Consider the following 20,380-nt stretch of genomic DNA (forward strand, 5'->3'; position numbering starts at 1 on the left):
AGAAAAATGTTTGTTTTGTGTAATAAGTGTACTTTTTTAATCAAATTTAGTGTCATATTCACCATTTTAATATTGATATGCCATTTTGTGTACTACTTTTGATCCTGATATGTGCCTAGTTTTTGATCTTTTATTCACTACAAATATGTGGCCCTAATTACACCATGTACAGTCATGGGGACATATGGGTTGTAACAATCCCATTAATTGTCTGTGTTCAATACAATGCTAAAGAACCACTCATGGGTACCTTTGATATTGTATTATTCTGCACCTGTTTCATTCAGTACCATGCAAAAGCTTTTTGTTTGTTACATTGAAGCTCCAACAGTGTAGTGAAATGTATTTGAATGCCTGTTATGCTGAGAGAGATTTTTGTTTCAGCAGGTTGTGCAGCTGTCCACCATCTGTCCCGCGTGCTGCCTCAGAGATCGTGGGCTGGAGCCGTACCAACCCTTCTCACTCACGAGGCCTTGGACCTCCTGTGTACACCCTGCCCCCACCCACAGGGACTCACGGGGTCGGACATGTCTCCCTTGGAAAGGTTCTTAGGCTGTGTCTACATGCGACGGCAGCTGCAGAGGTTCATTCAGACTGAGGAATATGTAAGTGTGATGGCTGTAATTGTTTGAAAGTCTCTTCCACCACAGTTGTGTGTTAGCAGAGGGTACACATATGAGGGTGTACCCAAAAGAAACCGGATTTTTTTTTTAAAAGCCATGTTTTTTGTTTTTTTTACGAAACAACCTTATCACTTTCAAAGTACTCTCCATGACACTGAATACATTTGTTCAATCTGTGATTCCATTCTTGGAAACATTTTTTTAAACTCATCTGTTGTGATGGCTGACATCTCCTTCCTCGTTTTTTTCTTCACCTCTTCTACGTCGTCAAATCACTGTCCCTTCATGTCCCTCTTCATTCGGGGAAACAAAAAAAAGTCGGTCTGAGCGAAGTCAGGTGAGTAAGGAGCGTGGGGCAAGAGAGTCATGCTGTTTTTTGCCAAAAACTTGCGCACTGAGATGGCTGTGCGCGCCGGTGCATTGTCGTGGTGGAAACACCAGTCCCCCGTCTGCCACAAATCAGGCCTTTTTTTGTCGCACACTGTTGCACAATCTTTTCAGAACCTCTAAATAGAAAGCTTGATTAACAGTCTGATGTGGTGGAACGAACTCTGAATGAACTATCCCCCCTCACATAAAAAAAACAAAACAAATGAGCATCGTCTTGATGGTTGATTTCACTTGACGATTTTTTTTTTGGGGCCAGGTGATGATGGCGTCTTCCACTGGCTTGATTGATGTTTGGTTTTGGGTTTGTAAGAATAGCACCATGTCTCGTCACCAGTAATGACCTTGGGAAAAAAAGTCTGGGTCGCTTCGGAGCTCTTCTTTCAAATCACGGCATGTTTCCACTCGACACTCTTTTTGCTGGTCACTCAGATTCCGAGGCACAAATTTCGCAGTGACCCTTCTCATTCCCAAATCTTCTGTTAAAATTCGCTGAACCGAGCTCCAAGATAGTCCAGAAAACTTCCCCAGCTCTTCAATGGTCTGTCGTTGATCTTCGAGCACAAGTTCACGAATTTTGTCGGCATTTTCGTCCGTTGTGGAAGTTGACGGACGTCCAGAATGGGGGTTGTCATCAATCGACATGTCACCTTTCTTGAAGCGAGAAAACCACTCGTACAGTTGAGTTTTCCCCTTAGCGCTGCCCTTGTAAGCTGTGTTCAACATCACAACCGTTTCTGCTGCATTTTTCCCAAGCAGGAAACAAAATTTCACAGCCGCATGCCATCGGCCATCACAAAAAACAAGGTGCGAGCGAAACTGCTTTTACGAAAAAAAAAATCACAGTGACCAGAGAAGCCACTGGGTGCACTGAACTCACAACGAGTTGCTCGATGCTTGCCTAGCGGGAAAAATTCATACTACGGAAGCTCCGCCCAGCTCAGCGTTATTCTTTCTTTTGGGTACACCCTCGTACACCATCATTTTATATTTTCGTATTCATTTTGGTTTTGGAGAGCCATAGGAGCTTGTCAAATAGGACATTTTTGTATGTAAAGTTAATATTTTGTTCTAACTGTTTGGCAAAGTCTTTCTTAGTCCACTTGATGCTGAGGAAAGGCTAATTGAATTGGGATTTGAACCACTGTGAATCAAACCAGGGCCCCTTGATTACACCATTGCACAGTGGTCCAGATGCATGGAAAACCTGGTCAAAATGTATCATTTTAGGGAAAGAACACAATATTGGACAGTATTAAGATATTTTAATGCCAATTGCACTCAGTACAGTAAACTACAACTTATACATTGTTCAACGTATTTACAATTTCCATCTCAATCGGTTTCAACATCAGCCTGTAACTGGAGGGGACGTTTATGGAAGTCTACCCGGTGTGCCGGTTAATAATTCTTAATTTCTTCGCTGGATGGTGCTGGAAGCAAAGGCTGATGCACAGTCTCAACTGTTACGTTAGTGTGTTGCCAGGTCAGTACGTTTCAAAACGCCGTGGATGTGCAACCGAGTGCGAGTGATCGTGATATTGGGTTTGTGTGGGAAACATGTTGACCTGCAAACCAAATAAGGAGCATGTGCGGCACGTCCTGCTTTTCTTGTTCAATCAAAAGAAAAACGCGAGTGAAAGCCATCGTATCCTTGTGGAAACTTACGGTGACAATGTCCTAACGCAAGACGCGTGTGTGCGTTGGTTTCGACAATTCAAAAGTGGTGATTTTGACTTTAAAGACAAAGATCGCCTGAGCCAGCTGAAAAATCACAAGATGCCGAATTGCAAGCACTGTTGGACAAAGACGATACATACGCAAACGCAACAACAACTGGCAGAGAAGTTAAATGTTGGTCGCCAAACCATATCTGAACGTCTTCATGCCATGAGAAAGATCCAGAAGGCAGAAAAATGGGTCCCACATCATCTGAACAACAGACAAATGGAAAAGCGAAAAACTGTGTGTGAAGTTGCTTTCTCGGCATGAAAGAAAGAAAGTCTTTCTTGCATCGGATAGTGACTGGGGACAAAAAATAGATCTACTTCGAGAACCCAAAATGCAAAAAGTCATGGGTTGACTCAGGACAACCTTCAACATCGACCGCAAAACTGAATCGCTTCGGAAGGAAGACAATGCTGTGCATTTGGTGGGATCAGCAGGGTGTGGTGTAGCATGGGCTTCTGAAACCAGGTGAAACAGTGAATGATGTTCGCTACCGTCAACAACTCATCAATTTGAATCATGCACTGATCGAAAAGCACCCAGATTGGGCGACAAGACACGGAAAAGTGATTTTGCAGCACGACAATGCCTCATCACACACAGGGAAAGGCATCAGTGACACCATTTCGCACTTGGCTGGGAATTCTTGCCCCACCCGCCATACTCACCAGACTTAGCCCCTTCGGACTACCACTTGTTTTCATCGATGTCTCACTCACTTTCCCAGCAACACTTCAACAATTACGAAGATGTCGAACAATGGCTTGAGGTGACGGATCACCTCAAAATGTGAACGATTTTTCTGGAAGGGCATCCACAATTTGACAGACAATGGGCACAATGTATAGCTAGTGATGGTGCATAAAAATAAAGCATTTGTTACCGTTCTTCCCAGATACACTGGTTTTCTTTCGGATCAATTAAGAATTATTAACCGGCACATCTGGTATCTCAGACTGCTCTGTAAAGATGACTGGATTTAAGGAATCGAAGGATTACACCCCCCCCCCCCTTTCCCCTACTTTTCGAAGTATCAAAGAGGAAGAAATATCTGGCTTTTAGCACGAACTTGAGTTCCGACACATTAACGACTTAATACTTGATTAAACCTGATGACAAAAGTATCTCCTTATAATTAAAGCTTAAAACTAACAAAAAAATAAGTTTCAAATCGCAATTGGCATCCGATAAATGTTTATCAAGATACAAAACTAACTACGTGGTAAAGTCCTTTCTGCAACAAACTAACAAAGATCACATTTCAAGGGTTGCTAGCCAACTGAGGGCGACATTTATTGTGTAACATCAGGTAGTTTTCAATAGAAAGGACCTTTTACTCTGGTATTATAAGGGAACCAAATCTACTTTCACAATTTCAATTTTTGGACTTTGATCAGGTTTTCCATTCACTTGGACCACTGTGTATTGCGGAGGCCTTTTTTTAACTGTGCTTCAACCCAGGATACCCTAATTATTTCATAAAAATCAAGGGGCTCTATACACCCCTTTTAGATAGCAGAATTTTTCGTCGTATACTTTGAGAGGTGCAAAATGACCACATGAGTAGATGCACCACCAAAAAATTAGCTCCTTCATTCTTTCAGAAAACAATACACTACTATGTATGTACATTACTACATATATGTGAAAAACTGTTCAGGTGCAACAAGTCCTGTGTTATAATGGTCTTCTTATATGTGATTTTCCTTTAGGTCCCTAACTATGATCCACTGATATTTTACCTGTAATGGTAAATGCTAGGGATGGGACGATATGAAATTTTGACAGATACCGATAAAGTACAGACATAAAATTTGCTGATACCGATAACCGATATTCTAACGATCCGATATAAAATTAGAAATGGTCCTGGAAGAACCTGAAAGGTTCATTGACCTCCTTAATAAATGTATGTTTCAAAGTGACTGCAGTGCAAGAGAAATTGGATATTTAGACATTTACTTTTTTAAAAAGTAGAGCTTGGAGATTATTCATAAAAATTACAACAAAAATGGCAGAATTTTGCACTAAACTATCAGATATTTACCGATATGCCTATATCGGCCAATACCGATAGAGTACCGATTAATCGGTCCCATCCCTAGTAAAAGCTAAGGAATATACCCTGAATAAAATGTAAACATTGAGCAAGGAGCTTTCCATTAGCTGTATTAAAAATCATCAACCTACGTCATTTCAGTCTCTAAGTTGTGGCATGTAGAAAGGCTACGAAGTCAAGCCGTCTCATCTTCGTATCTTCCACTATTGCTTTCTGTCTCCAGTTCTTCATTCTTCTCACTCTGTACTACTTTCTCTCTCGTTCCTTTGGTCTCTATCCCACTGTGGAGGACCTCCCCGATGGCGAAGTAGTAGTGTCGTCGCCTTGTAATCAAGGGGTCCCGGGTTCAAGTGGAGGCACAAGTGGTTCAGATCCCACTTTAAACTGTAGGTCCAGTCTCGATTAGCCTTCCTGTGCACAAAGTGGACTTAAAACACCAAATCAATCTATCTGTCCGACTGTGCAGTTATTGCTCTCACTGGCAGTCTATCTGGTCCGATATGCCTCATCTGTGCCTGATCTGTTCTTTGCTGCTGCTTCTCAAATAGATATCCTCGTTTATGGTCTTCCCTACTGTACTCTTTAAGAATTTCTTCTTCACTGCCCATACCTTACTTCTTGTGTTGCCCAATCCTTTTATAGATATTAAGGATGGGCCGATATGAAATTTTGGTCGATACTGATAAAGTACCGATATTAAATTTATATAATAATCAATATTCTACTGATCCGATATAAGATTCCAAATGGTCCTTGAAGAATCTAAGTGGTTCATTCATTAGTTAATAAATGTGTGTTAGCAGATGACTGTAAACAAAAAGGACCTGCATATTTAAAGATGTACTCTTTTTTTAAGTTTGGCATGGAGATTGTATGTTTATATCCATAAAAATTATAAAATGGCAGAATATTGCACTAAATTATGAGATATTTATAGCTATATTGGATCGATAAAATAATCGGTAATTTTACCAATATGAAGATATCCGTCGATATCGATAGAGTACCGATTAATCGGTACCATCCCTAGTAGGTACACAGTCCGACAATTAAGTAATGAGACTGATTTTATATTGTCCCACGTGTGCAGTCTATCTGTGAAGTAACACGTTCATGATGTAGTGTGGTCCATAATCCACAACCTGGCGACACCTCATGAATTTGCGATGGGCATGTTGTGAAGGAGGTGCAAGGGTGTTGTCACATAATAGCTATGGAGCAGCAAGTGAACATCAAGTTTCATGAAAGACATTCTGAAAACTGCTTGCAGGAATAAACATTTCTTGAATTCTATTGTGGAGGACAAAACAGCATTTTCACTACGGTTCTTGTACAGACAAATCGCTGAATGAAAGTCACTAAATTTACCAAGAGGCAAGAAAATGCCGCTCCAAAAGCGAGGGGTGAAGACAATGTTATGTTTTTTAACAACAGCAAAGACATTATTCATCATGTAATTGTTCCAGAGGGTGAAAGTGTAATTGGTTGTTGCTGTCGTAGTGCTCTGAATGATTATGGAAGAGAACTGACCGTATCAGACCTCAGTATCCTGAACCGGGCATTTGGTTCCTGTTCCACGATAATGCATGGTCCCACAGAGCAGTGGTTGTCTATGTTTTCCTAGTCCTAAAACAAGTGAGAGTGTTGAATCATCAGATTTATCCCCCTGTGATTGTTTCCCGTTCCCAACAGTGAAGCTGATGCTGAAATTATGCAGTTTTGATGAACACAAGACCATCCAACAGGTTGTGACATCCAATCTTCAATTCGTACCACATGAAGACTTGCAGATGTCGTATCGATCATTGGCCAACTGTGCCAATTGCTGTATTGATGGAGGAGGGATGTACTGAATGATCCGTTTGAGATGTGAGAAAAGTAAACCTTTATACACAAGAGGTTAATGTTCATATCTCCGAGCAGCTTGTTGTAGTATAAGCAGACAAGATGTAAGTTTCGAATGAGTGGAGGTTTACAGACTTCAACCACATGGTGGCACTAATGTGTAACAAAGGTGGTGATCACGGCACAATAGCGCACACGGTATGTCATATGGTATGCAAAAGTTTCGAGTATTGCATGCATGCTACTGCCACCATGCAGCTGAAGTCAGTAAACCTCCACTCATTGAAACTTACATCCTTTGTGCTTGTATTACAACAAGCTGCTCACAGATACGTACATTAACCTCTTGTGTATAAAGGTTTACTTTTCTGACATCTCAAACAGATCACCCGGTACTTTGAATAATAAACAGGCAATGTTCAATTGTTTTGTTTCCTTTTCGTCTGATAACGACTGTATCTTTACTTAATTGTCGGACTGTGTATGTAATAGTAGTTGCACATTATCTTTATGATAAAATTATATTCATTGCTTTATGAAAACTTGTGTTCTTTTTTTCAGCTGGTACCTGTCCCTAACAACGAACAAGGCGTTGTTCACTTCAAAGTGGATTCCCTTCAGTGCCGCGTTGGCCTCAACCCTCAGCATCTGCAGTCGCTGCACCTGAAGATCACCCCAATGCAGGAGCATAAGGATCAGTGGAGTCTGGAGGAGATACAGGTCACAGCTACACTTCCTTTAGAATTTGTGAAAAAGACATTGAAAAACATATCGCCGGTTGAATACTATCTTGTTGTGTCATCTACACTAACTCTTCAGAACAGTTGATTAACGTTGGATTTATATGGATTTTGAATATACTACATTCACACAAACATTTTATTACTGTTGATAATCCACACCACTTGGCATCCAGATACAGTGCTTCAAAACAGGATGCATTAACACGTACAGAACACAATAATGTCATCAACTCATTTCCGACTAAAAGAGGAGATACAATGAAACAGTACTCAGCCTGCGATATTTTATAATTGTGTGTTTTGTAGTCAGTCGATATTTTGACAACAAACACTGGTATTCATTAGGTAGCAGTAGAAATGGTATTAAAAGGGTAATACATAGAAGCATTTGCATACCCTGTTTTCTCACGAAATGATGCGAAATGAACTGCAAAATGCGAAATAGATTCTTAAACACGAAATTCAGAGTTTATTTACCGATGCAACACTTTCTGAAGTCAGAATTATCCTGTGAGTTATGCAATTAACAAAAAAATTATTAATTCTGCTGTAAATATTTGAGAAGCAAAAATACACACATATATACAGGAATAAACTTAATATTCTGGTAATGACATAAATGTGCTATTAGAAGGGATATGTTTATTTTGTGTAGCAGTACAGTTTTTAAATCAAATTTAGGATTATATTCACAATTTTAAAACCAAAATGTCATTTTATATACCACTTTAACAGCACAATTTTATTTTATTTACGGCTTTTGAACCCAAAATTGACTCTGTTTTTGTACCAAAATTTTACTTTATTATTTACTAGGGATGGGCCAATACGAAATTCTGGTCGATACCAATAAAGTAACGATATAAAATTTACCGATAACCGATATTCTACCGATCCAATATAAAATTAGAAATGGTCCTTGAAGAACTTGAAAGGTTCATTGACCTCCTTAATAAATGTGTGTTTCAAGGTGACTGCAGTGAAAAAGAAATTGCATATTTAGACATTTATTTTTTTAGAAATTAGGGCATGGAGATTATCCATAAAAATTACAACAAAATGGCAGAATTGTGCAGTAAATTATCAGATATTTATCAACATATCGAATCTGTAATTTTACCGATACACCGATATGCCTCTATCGGCCGATACCGATAGAGTACCGATTAATCGGTTCCATCCCTATACCAAAAATATGTGCCTCTAGAATACAGCTTGACCAGGATGAGAAAACCCCTCTGACATTGTTGTCTGATTTGCAACTATAAGCAAAAGAAGTGCAGGCGATGCAATCAGCTGGTTACCTTGTAGTCCTACCCTTGTGTTGCCAAACTATGCAGCATTCCTGAACCTACCATGGTCACCTTTATTCATTGCTACAGCAAAAGTAGTCATAATGCTTAATGTTGTAGAAATTTTTGACAGTGAAACAAGGGAGAGTTACAAATAAGGAATGAGGGGAAAGTTGGCCACAAGGGAAGGGGATGCAAGAGAAGAAAACAAATGACTGTCCACTTTAGTTCGTGACTTTGCCAGGGTTCTTCTTATCTTGGTTAAGCAGTAGTTACAAAGGTAAAATGTGCAAAGATACATTCAACTTTTGTAAGGAGATGAAGTACAGTTTTGCGTAAGTTCCACAGTGACTTCAATTCACTTGTAAGGGAGTTTTTAAGTTGGTTGTTAAGCTATGTGTTTCAACTTCCATGTATTTCCTATGGAATTGTATTGCTTTTTTTCTTTCTCTTGCACACTACTGTATATGATGTGAGACAGAAATGATTATTAATTATTAAGTTCAAAGACATTATAGCCTTAACTTCATCATGTAAACAAAGTTAACACTGTTAAGCCATGTTTCCATGGTAATAAAACATTAAAATGCTGACCAAAGCAAACGTTTATAGTGTAAAAAATATACATAAAAACGTAACATTTCCACCCTCTAACAGGGTCTTCTTCAGATGAATATACTACATAAGAATATATATAAGATGATGGTTGTATCTTTCATCAATTTATTTTGAATATTCATCTGAAGAAGACCCTGTTAGAGGGTGGAAACGTTACGTTTTTATGTATATTTTTTATACTATAAAAGTTTCCCTTTGTCTGAGTTTTAATGTTTTATAAACAAAGTTGTAACTAAATAATTACATAATTTATATCATCATATATATATGTGTGGTAAAACAAATCTAAATTTTGAAACAAAAACTGACTCAGTGTAAGTAAAATGTGCAAAGTTGTATCACTAAACGACAACTTTTAAAGTGTTTTCAGATCTTGTTATTGGTTGGAAATTGTATCGGTTCAACCATTATTGTAACAATTGTTTTGCATTTCTAGTTTCATCAAGTAAATGTTTGCCGAAAGGAGGCTGTAATAATTATCCAAAATAGAGATTATTTGCACTTATGAATGTATGCACTCACACCAGCGGTATTGGGTGTACCTATTAACAAAACTGTATTTCTCTTACAGATTATCGAGAAGTTTTTCGACACTCGCGTCTCGGCCCCTCCCTTCAAGCCCAACTCTCTTCTGGGATTCGGACGGATGCTGAACGTCCCTTACAACGTCCTCAAGGACTTCGTGCAGATTATGAAGCTAGAACTGGTAAGATCATGGCATACTTGGTTTATTCTACCACCGTAGGCACTTCACAACTTGCAAAAATATATTTGGGATGACATTTTTGGAATACAGTGGAACCCTGATAACTCCAACTTGAGGGGGGGAAAAAATTCAAGGTATCAAGGAAAAAAAAACGTTAAAAGTATTAAAATTTCATGTCTTTACGTAAGTGAGTATGTATTCGTTGTAAACTACGTTTCGTAAGCTTTACTGCTTCCTTCTTCAGGTGGTCGTATTTTAGGCTCGGAACATCAAGCCACGTCGGAGAAGTGTCATACGAGGATACTAGGTAAAAGGATGGGGTTAAAAATACAGTGCGTCCGAGAAAAAATATACCAATAAAGAATTTAAATAACTCCACAATCGTTAACGATAGAAATGTCAAATAACGTTTATTTGGAAGAGGGAAGAAAGGAATTTTTTTTACCACCAGAAGGGAAAAAATCATAACATAATTAAGCGCATGCGCGGCTTTGTTCGTGAGTAGTCTGTACAATGGCGCCGTTTACTGTTCGTCAGAAAGTTGAGCGCTGCTTTTGGTTTGCAGAATTGAAGTCTCCTGTAACGGTACAAAGAAGATTCCGGCAACAATATGGACAGGAAGCACCAGAACGTCATTACATTGTTAAATGACATAAACAATTGCTGGAAACAGGGTCTTTATTGAGGAAGAAAGGTAGTGGTCGGAAGCATGTGAGCGAGGATAAAGTGGTTGCAGTTCAGGAAGCTTTCCAGAGAAGCCCTCGTAAATCTGTGAGATGTGCTAGTTCTCAACTTCAAATTCCACGTTCTACTGTGCATGATATCGTCATAAAAGGTTAAGCCTTAGAGCCTACAAGTTACAGCTTGTTCAGAAACTAAAGTGCAGTGATAAACCCGCTAGGTTTGATTATGCTAGTGAAGTGCTATCACGCCTTGATGATGACAATGAATTCCTGACACGCGTAACATTTTCAGATGAGGCTACCTTCCACATTTCCGTAAAAGTGCATAGGCATAACTGTAGAGTATGGGGTGAGCAGAATCCCCATGCAGTTGTTGAACATGAACGCGACAGCCCCAGGTTGAATGTGTTGTGTGGTTTGACACGAAATTCCGTAATTGGGCCCTTTTTCTTTGAGGAAGCTACAGTTACAGGTGCAAGTTACCTGCAAATGTTGCAACAGTATGTTGTACCTCGTATACCTCATGTGTACATGTTTCAGCAGGATGGGGCCCCTGCACATTATGCCCGTTGTGTTACTAACTTCCTTAATAACAATTTCGCTGGTAATTGGATTGGGAGGGGTGGACCCATTAAATGGCCATCACGGTCACCAGACTTGACTCCTTTGGGGTTATGTGAAGACTCTGGTTTACCAAACACCTGTGCAAGACCTCAATGATCTTCGTGAAAGAATTATCGATGCATGTGGCTCCGTCACTCATCAAATGTTGAAGAACACTTGGATGGAGGTTGAGTACCGCCTTGATGTTTGTCGCGCCACCAAAGGAGCACACATTGAGATCTACTAAGGTGAATTTTTTTTCTTGTTCGTTGGTTAAAAAAAATTCTATGATTTTTTCTTCTAAATAAACGTTATTTGACATTTCTGTCGTTAACGGTTGTTGAGTTATTTAAATTCTTTATTGGTATATTTTTTCTCGGACACACTGTACTTCATGGTGCTTGACACTTACAAATTTAAAACTACCTTTGTTAAAAGACCCTTTTTCTCATGAGCGTTAAGATTAAAATAGTAATGTACTGTGTATTAAGTACTGTGGAAAAGAAAATGAAAATTCTGAAAAACTCTGGGAATATATATTTAGAGTTCATGGGGAACCCTGTTTGTGAGTAGGAAGTGAGAGGTGGTAATAAGTAAGGCTGAAATACAGAAAACATTGCTTGTACTCTTGAATTTTTGGAAAGTTCTCCTTGAAAACTGGAAATTATACTTGAATTTTATCAAGGACATACAGTGGCCACTCTGTACCAGTGGATCAGTATCGGAAAGTGCTGCCCCCCCGTGGCGGAGTGGGTAGCACATCGCACTACGATGCCAGGGATCCCGGGTTCGAATCCTGGCGTGGATGTTTGTGAATGCCCTTTCATCATGTCATCACTCATTCTCAGCTTCGCAAATTAGCCAAAAGTGGCACAAAAAGCGAAGTAAAATAAAGCAAATCAATCAATCAAGTAGAAAGTTTTGGTTGAAATTCATTCATCAGTACTGGCCAATAGCATTCCAGCATTTTCGTCTTTCACAGGGTCAGCAAAAGGACCACTGAACACTCGTGGAGTGTAATTATCCTTTAAATTATGCAAAATTCTAAGTTTCTATTTATTTGCCTGTACTTTTGTGTGAAAAATGAATTTTTTTATTACGTTACAGGCATTTTAATATTCTGAGGTAATTCTTGACTCTTTTAAAGCAAACTTGCTAAGTGGAATTCTTACTAATGTTAATCAATATTTTGAGCAAATTTTAATTGTTACAATTTTCGAGCCTGAGGGCCGGTGGTGCAGTAATTAGTAAGAGTGCTCTTCTACCTGAAAAATTGTGTTCTGATGCTTATGAATTCCAGAAACTTTCTGAACAGGTTTTAAACTAGTTGTTCAGAAATTGATGTAACTAATATACTTTTCTAATGCATTCTGTGTATTTGAATATATAAGCGCTTAAGAAGCAGACATACTAATGTGGCTTTGTGATGTTTCTTCCAGTACCCCACCCTAATCCAGCAGCAGCAGTTGAAGTGGGCCGTGGAGTGGAGTCTACGCATCCCCCCATCGGCTACTCCGATCGTGCCCACTGGGATGGCGGCCGTTCTCCTCTGCAGGAACAAGATTCTTTTCTTCGTAAGTTCTCTCATCATGAATTCAGGGTTCGACAGTAAATTGCTCATTTAACAGTTGCTTAGGTTGGGGACAAAGTCTGTAAAGAGTACTGATGCAATTTCTTGAAATTAAAGAGTAAAGTTCTCCGATCTCCAGTACAGCATACCATGAAGAGACATGGAGGTAGGGTTCCACATGTTCTCGATCTTTTCATGAGCACCATGTTCCAAATTCCCTTTACTCTAAGGTTTTCCCCCAGGTACCCATTAATGTGAGGCTGGGTGAGCCCTAAAGCTGTTTGTTCAGGGTCATTATCAAGAAAGTTTTCTGCATAGCAGTCCGGTATCTTACTTAACTGGAGGACAACACTTTCAATTTTAACCCTTTTAATGTTTATGGTGCATTAGTTAATGCTTAAAATTAGGACAAATAGAAAGGTATTTAAAAGTAAAATTGTTTTGATCAGGCCACATAGTTTTTACAAAATATATAGAATTTACTGGGCTGTTGTCTCACGAAGGTTTAGAACCACTGCTGTAAACAATGGAAAATACAAGGCAATGGAATCCAATATTTGTCACATAAGGGTCATGGCATACGTAATTGATTCCCAATAAATAATCCAGGGTTTCCAATATCTGTGGAATGTATTTTGAAATAAAACTCTGACTAATTGTCTTCAATTTCATCCAGAAAGAAAAATGAAATTTCAAGTTAATTTCCCAACATGTAGATGATAAGATGAAGAGTGGTATAATAACTTTTAGCTTTCAAAAAGTAATAACGACATATCAAAATTCTAAGACTCTTTATTTAGATGATAGATGTGTGTCACATACATACTGATACATAAATCTTAATCTAATACAATAAATGTGTGTGGAAAAACATTAACAAATGGCGTATCTTGCATTCGAGAAATATCTTCATATTTGCACTACAAAAATATACTATTCACAGTATAAAAAGTATAATAAACTTACGTGAGTGAGTATAATAGTCGTAACAATCCTTGCAAATGACATTTTGCGAAGCTACGCCATATATATAAATAAATCCAGGATTAGGTAAAAAAGGGTATTGGGATATAGAATGTAAAATTACATTACGTTAAAAGTGCCATATAGGCTAGGAGATAATACATTCATTCTGTATGTAATTTTACATTCTACATCCCAATACCCTTTTTTACCTAATCCTGGATTTATTTATATATATATGATGAAGTATTTTATTTACTGATAAGAAAACGTGAAGAAGTGAAGCGTAACTTCGCGAAATGTCGTTTGCAAGGATTTTTAGGACTATTATACTCACTCACGTAAGTTTTTAATACTTTTTATACTGTGAATATATTTAGTGAGTAAACGCACAAATTCAGAATGTACAAAAATATACTATAATAGGGTCAAAGTGCTAACATATGGATAGAGTTGTCTGAAAATTTAGTTCAAAGTGCATGGTAGTTTTTTGCTACTATGACAATAATATCATTGTTACTACTTTTTCGAGACAGTTTAATACAAGAGTGAACATCGGAGAGCAACAGTTCAACTGTTTTGTCCTTTCAGCTTCACATCACTCGTGTTGGGGTCCAGTACCCAGCAGGTGTTGAGCCATCTTCCCTCGTCCTGCCTGTCCTGTACGACGTGACGACCAACCTCACCCAGCTGGCAGAGAAGCGAGAGAGGGACCCTGGGCCTGCCACCACCACCACAGCTGCCAGCCTTCAGCTGAAGCGATTTGCCGAGTATGGGATCCAGCATGGCGAGTGTTCAGTGTTCCCTGCCATCAGGGACCTCCTGGCCAACCTCGTTCTGCCCTCGGACCCTCCCCAGGTAAGCCTCCTCAGGTTAAAGTACTTTGAGAGCACACCTTGGCCCTTGAAGGGTTATTGAAAATAAGTTTTTACCAGGGTTTATATTATTTCTGGTCTCATATTTCCTGACTGAGATTTTGTGGATATGTTGACTTCCACATTTTAGTCAGAAACATGGTATAAAAGAATATACGAATTTATGTGACCAATAAAACCACTGTCATCATCTTCACAAAACCTATTAACATTCTTCCCAAAAAATATTCAGTGCATATTTTCTCTTTATAGGCTCAAAAATAAGTGGTAAAGGACCCTGTTCTGCAAAAGAAAAGTAATTTTTGTGAAATCCATAATAAGAGGCATATTTCTACAATTTTCTCGACCATAGCAATCTGAATCCTGATTTGGCTGTGTCCCACAAGGAAATGTGTAATTTTGGTGGAAAAAAGTTTTCCTGTTTGACAGTATAGAAACTATTTGTAGAAAATCTCCAAGGAAAACCTTGGAGGTGCACATGAAAAGAATTAGTCTTTCCTTAAATAGAAAAATAATGCAAATACAGTTGAACGTATGTCAAGGTGAAGAGAAAATGACATGTGTAACTGATAATTACTTTCAAGTCAGATTTAGATAGCATGTCATATCATTATTAAAATACAGGGCTACTACAAAAGAAATATACACTTTCAATGTTGTATAAAACAAACTATTCGTAATATCGACATGAATTTTGCGCTGTTAGGTTGAGGAACTGTGGAAGTTTCAATAAGACACATTGTAGGTGTTTGTTGTTGTTACTGATTGTTGTTCTGGTGCAACAATTGCTAAGATGGCTGCAAACGCTGTTGAAAAATCATATTGTGTTCTTGAACTAGCCAAAACAAACTCCGTTACTGTCATAAAACTACATTTCGGGAAACCAGCACCTACTAGACAGTCTATCTACGATTGGTACCCAATAGGACCAAATAATGTAAATGTAAATCGTTTGCAAAATCGGAATAGAGATGGCAGCACCAGGCGTGCAAGATTAAGAATTAACATAATATATGTGAATAACTATATAAATATGAATAAAACAAATGGGAAAGATGAAAAACATTTACCATTCCCATAGCGGAAATTTTGTTTACATCAGTGGCAGCGCGTTCCAGTCAATCCCCCAAGGCACTTTTGGTTACGCGTTTCAACCGTAGCACCTACTTGAATGCACGTGCCAGTCGTTTGGCATCAAGTATACACTCTGTTGTACCCAGTTAGTGTTGGCACGTTCCAATCACAGCCGCAAGGGAGGAGATTAGTATATTTCCCAAAGCTTAAGGGAAAAAGATGGAAAATGATAAAGGAATTCATTAAATCGTCAAAAACATAAATAAATGAAAATCCATTAAAAAGAAGTCCAGTTCCAGACCATCCATTAAGAAGGAATCCCAAATAGAAGAATATACAAATTGAAGAAAAGAAATAATAGAAAACAGATTGAGATTAAAATTACCTGTAAATAAGAATTAGAGAAGAAAGTAGCTTATTCTTACTCCATGTATCCTGTGTTTAAATAATATATTCGTTTAAACATCTCCATTGGAAGGCATCCTGTCTGGTTTCGTTATCTACAAAGAACCCTACCCTGTAGATAAGATAGCTGAGGTTTAAGATTAAGATTTATGCACATTGCACCAAATGGAGGTAGCAATTTGAAACAACAGGGTGTTTATGTAAAGGCAAAAGTCTGGGAAGACCCACCGTGTCAGAAGAAAAAGTGGATCATGTCCGTGCTGTTTTCCAGCGAAGTTCACAAAAGTCCACAGCAAGAGCGAGTTTGGAACTACAAATGCCACAACAAACTGTGTGAAAAATTTTACGGAATAGACTGAAATTGACGCCATACAGATTGCAGTTATTACAGCATCTAAAGGAAGATGACGAGGTTAAACGTCGAGATTTCTGCATTTCAATGCAGGAACGTAATGAAGAAGAAGATGGCTTCATCGAGCGGATAATTTTCAGTGATGAACATCTGTGAGTTCCCGAAACAAAACTTAAAGAATTACTTTATTAAACAGTGAAAAGTGTTTCCTGATAATATAAATTGTTTTGGATTTATAAAGCATTGAAGGTGTCTATTTCTTTTGTTGTAGCCCTGTACTGTAATTGTATCTGTTTTGAGGAACAAGGTATACGTAATACAGGTTATAAATTAACGAAACTAAAGGTTTGATACAATACATTTGCCACTTTATTAGTGAAAACTTGCGACACTGAAACACTACAGTAGACACTATAGTTTTCTTACCCATTTTTTTAATTGTCTAAAATAGCATTTCTTTTACCAATAACTGTGCAAAGTGTAGTGTAAGCTATACCTAAATCTACCAGTCTTAGTTTTATGTGGATTAGCATCTAATTCCTGTATAAATTTTACTTTCTGGTCAAGCGTGTAACTTTTCCTCTTTCTGTTGTCCATGGCTGATTAGGAGCAAAAACTATCACTTCTGTGACATTGTTGTAGTCTGGTTACGTACAAGTCAACTGTATTTTATGAAAATTAGTACGCATAACAGGAATTATGTGTAAATGCGTTACGTACAAATAAGGTTTAATTAACATGCCGGGACCTAGAGTAATTTACGAATAAAACAGAATTACGCAGAACGGAGTTATGTATAAAGCAGTTTCAACTGTGCTGTACTTATATAACTAACATATCCATGATATTGGCTCAGCCGTAGTACAAAACGGTTACTGAGGTAATATATCACAATATTTTTGCATGTGTGTGTGTGAGAGAGAGAGAGGGGAAAAAATGAGAATACAGTAAAACCTCGTTGGGATAAGTTGACCGGATTAAATGAAATAACCTTAAAGAAACAGTAGAAAGTGCATTAAAACTCCGTTTATAGCATCAAAACTCATTTATTGTGGTGTATTTAGAGGGCTTAGGCCTAAATACACTATACAGGGTGACTGGTAATTAGATGTATTCCCTGAAAGGGGTTAAAGTACAGACAATTTGCAATAAATTTGACCATATGATGCCCCGTCCGAAAATTAGTAGATTTCGAGATAATCAAATTTCTATTGTTTTTTTAAAAAAATGACAATTTTCCACATAAAAAGATGAATTGAGAAAAAACTGCTCATTGTATGGAACTTATTTCAGCATTTTCTGATAGCTAACAAATAAGTGATTCGTTGAACAAAAAGTTTTTCCCAAATAACAATCACATGTAAGTAACGGGTGGGTCTAAACTTACAAGTGATGATAAAAAAATGCACTCTTAGTTTACTTGGCAACATATTAATAACAAAAATGGTATGACACGAAGCATACAAATTACTTAAATTACTTCCTTGAGTCATCTGATATCCAACAAGGTACAAATGTTGCTAACATTCACATTTGTGTACAAGAAATAATACTTCATTCATCTTCATGTGAATGGAATCAATGAACAATATAATTAAAGAACATTACACGTCTTGCTCAAATTGGGCACCTCTGTTATGAATGCAGGCACGCAGGTTTTTACGGACATTTGGTCTCTTAATTTGTGATGTGATGGTGTCATTGATGTGTTGACCAGCTGTTGAGATCCTCTCCCTGAGCTCTTCTTGCGAGTTTACCTGTGTCTTGTCATGTGGCTCCAAATGTAAAAGTCGCAAGGCTTCAAATCGATCAGGGGATCGAGCTAGGCAGTCATCATGCTGATAAATCATGTCACGTCTTGTAGCTAGAAGCACATCCTCCAACAACATTGCCATCCCGTTCCTCAAAAATGTTCATAAGTGATACTATTTAAGATTTTGGCAGGAAAAATGGCTCGATCAAATTATTGTTGATGACACCCATCCATACTTCTGCCTGGGCATGCGACAGTGGCTGGATGACAATTACCCAAAGAAATGGAATTGGCCAAGGCAGCCCGATTCCCTGGCCAGCTCGAACCCCCGATTTGACGCCTTGCGACTTTTACATTTGGAGCCACATGAAAGACTTCGTTTACAAGACACCGGTAAACTCGCAAGAAGAGCTCAGGGAGAGGATCTTAACAGCTGGTCAACACATCAATGACACCATCACATCACAAATTAAGAGACCAAATGTCCGTAAAAACCTGCGTGCCTGCATTGATAACAGAGGTGCCCACTTTGAGCAAGACGTGTAATGTTCTTTAATTATATTGTTCATTGATTCCATTCACATGAAGATGAATGAAGTATTATTTCTTGTACACAAATGTGAATGTTAGCAACATTTGTACCTAGTTGGATATCAGATGACTCAAGGAAGTAATTTAAGTAATTTGTATGCTTCGTGTCATACCATTTTTGTTATTAATATGTTGCCAAGTAAACTAAGAGTGCATTTTTTTATCATCACTTGTAAGTTTAGACCCACCCGTTACTTACATGTGATTGTTATTTGGGAAAAACTTTTTGTTCAACGAATCACTTATTTGTTAGCTATCAGAAAATGCTGAAATAAGTTCCATACAATGAGCAGTTTTTTCTCAATTCATCTTTTTATGTGGAAAATTGTCATTTTTTTAAAAAAACAATAGAAATTTGATTATCTCGAAATCTACTAATTTTCGGACGGGGCATCATATGGTCAAATTTATTGCAAATTGTCTGTACTTTAACCCCTTTCAGGGAATACATCTAATTACCAGTCACCCTGTATAGTACAAAGTCATATTTAAGGCATTCACGGTAATGGTAAAAATGTTATGGTTCATTTTTAGATTCGAAGTTCTTACAAGGAAAAAAAGGGAATATGAAGTTTATGTATACAGGGGCCCAGTTGTTACGAAATACCTTTTTATCCGTAATTTTTACCATCACCTTACTCCTTGTCTTTTGTTCTAATTGACATGGCCGTGAAGTGACTCCACTCGTCAAGATTGTGAACCTTATGAAGGGACCGGTTGTGTCTTGAAACGTTGTTTTTTGTAAAAACGTATACTCGCAAATCGTAACTAGTTCATTTTATAGTATTTCTTAAGTACTTTCATTACAGTACAAAGTGTGTGGGAAACAGAATTTAATCAGTGGTGCAGTGCCTTTTCTTTGGGAAGTTCTCTTGTTGACTTCTAGCCACATTTAAAACCTTGCATTCTGCTTTTCTTTTTCCTTTTGCATATCCAGATTAACGAGGTTTTACTGTATTAACATCTTTCTGTGCCTTCATTCTTTGAACTGTCTGGAATATACATTGCTCATTTTTGTTTCCAGGTTCCTTCACCAGGGCAGGGGGGCCCTCCCTCTCATCCAGTGGCTGCCCAGATCCAGTCTCCCCTGCAGATGCACTCCCCCATGCAGCCCCAGATGCAGCAGCCGTACCCTGCCATGAACATGAACCAACATGGCATGATCCCTCCCTGATAAGATTATTAGGACCTATTTATTTGTACTGGCAAGTGTCGTCCCATCCTGTTTATGAAATCTACAGAGGATTAATGGTGAAGTATTGCGAGAAATTTGTTGTGTGTGTATCAAAATGTAGAGACCAAATAGGTGTACAAAGAATTTGTGTTAAAAACTGATCTCCAGATGAAAAGTACAAGGTAAAAACACTGAATAGTTTTCCGTGTGATAACATGAGGATTGTGTATGAGAGGACCATTTGTATTATACATTTTCTGATGTTAATATAAAAGGAACAAAAATATGTCTTTTGATGACACCTTCACTCCACACGTTAAAATTCTAATCCAACAG

General features: G+C 38.1%; 1 protein-coding gene across 3 annotated transcripts in view; it reads left to right on the top strand.

Moving 5' to 3' along the window:
• The window catches only part of MED14 (mediator complex subunit 14), a 136,479-nt gene extending 116,099 nt beyond the window's left edge, over positions 1-20,380 (top strand). The window contains exons 23-28 of one of the 3 annotated variants that reach the window (XM_083115640.1): positions 385-605; positions 7,204-7,362; positions 9,867-10,001; positions 12,727-12,861; positions 14,412-14,678; positions 19,895-20,380. In XM_083115640.1, coding sequence (XP_082971766.1) covers positions 385-605; positions 7,204-7,362; positions 9,867-10,001; positions 12,727-12,861; positions 14,412-14,678; positions 19,895-20,044 — 1,067 coding nt within the window. In that variant the 3' untranslated portion in view covers positions 20,045-20,380. The remainder of the gene's footprint in view (positions 1-384; positions 606-7,203; positions 7,363-9,866; positions 10,002-12,726; positions 12,862-14,411; positions 14,679-19,894) is intronic. The other 2 variants (XM_083115641.1, XM_083115642.1) reach the window with 2 other exon arrangements.

The sequence above is a fragment of the Lepisma saccharinum genome, chromosome 30 (genome assembly GCF_977018435.1).
Source record: "Lepisma saccharinum chromosome 30, izLepSacc3.1, whole genome shotgun sequence".
NCBI lineage: Eukaryota > Metazoa > Arthropoda > Insecta > Zygentoma > Lepismatidae > Lepisma > Lepisma saccharinum.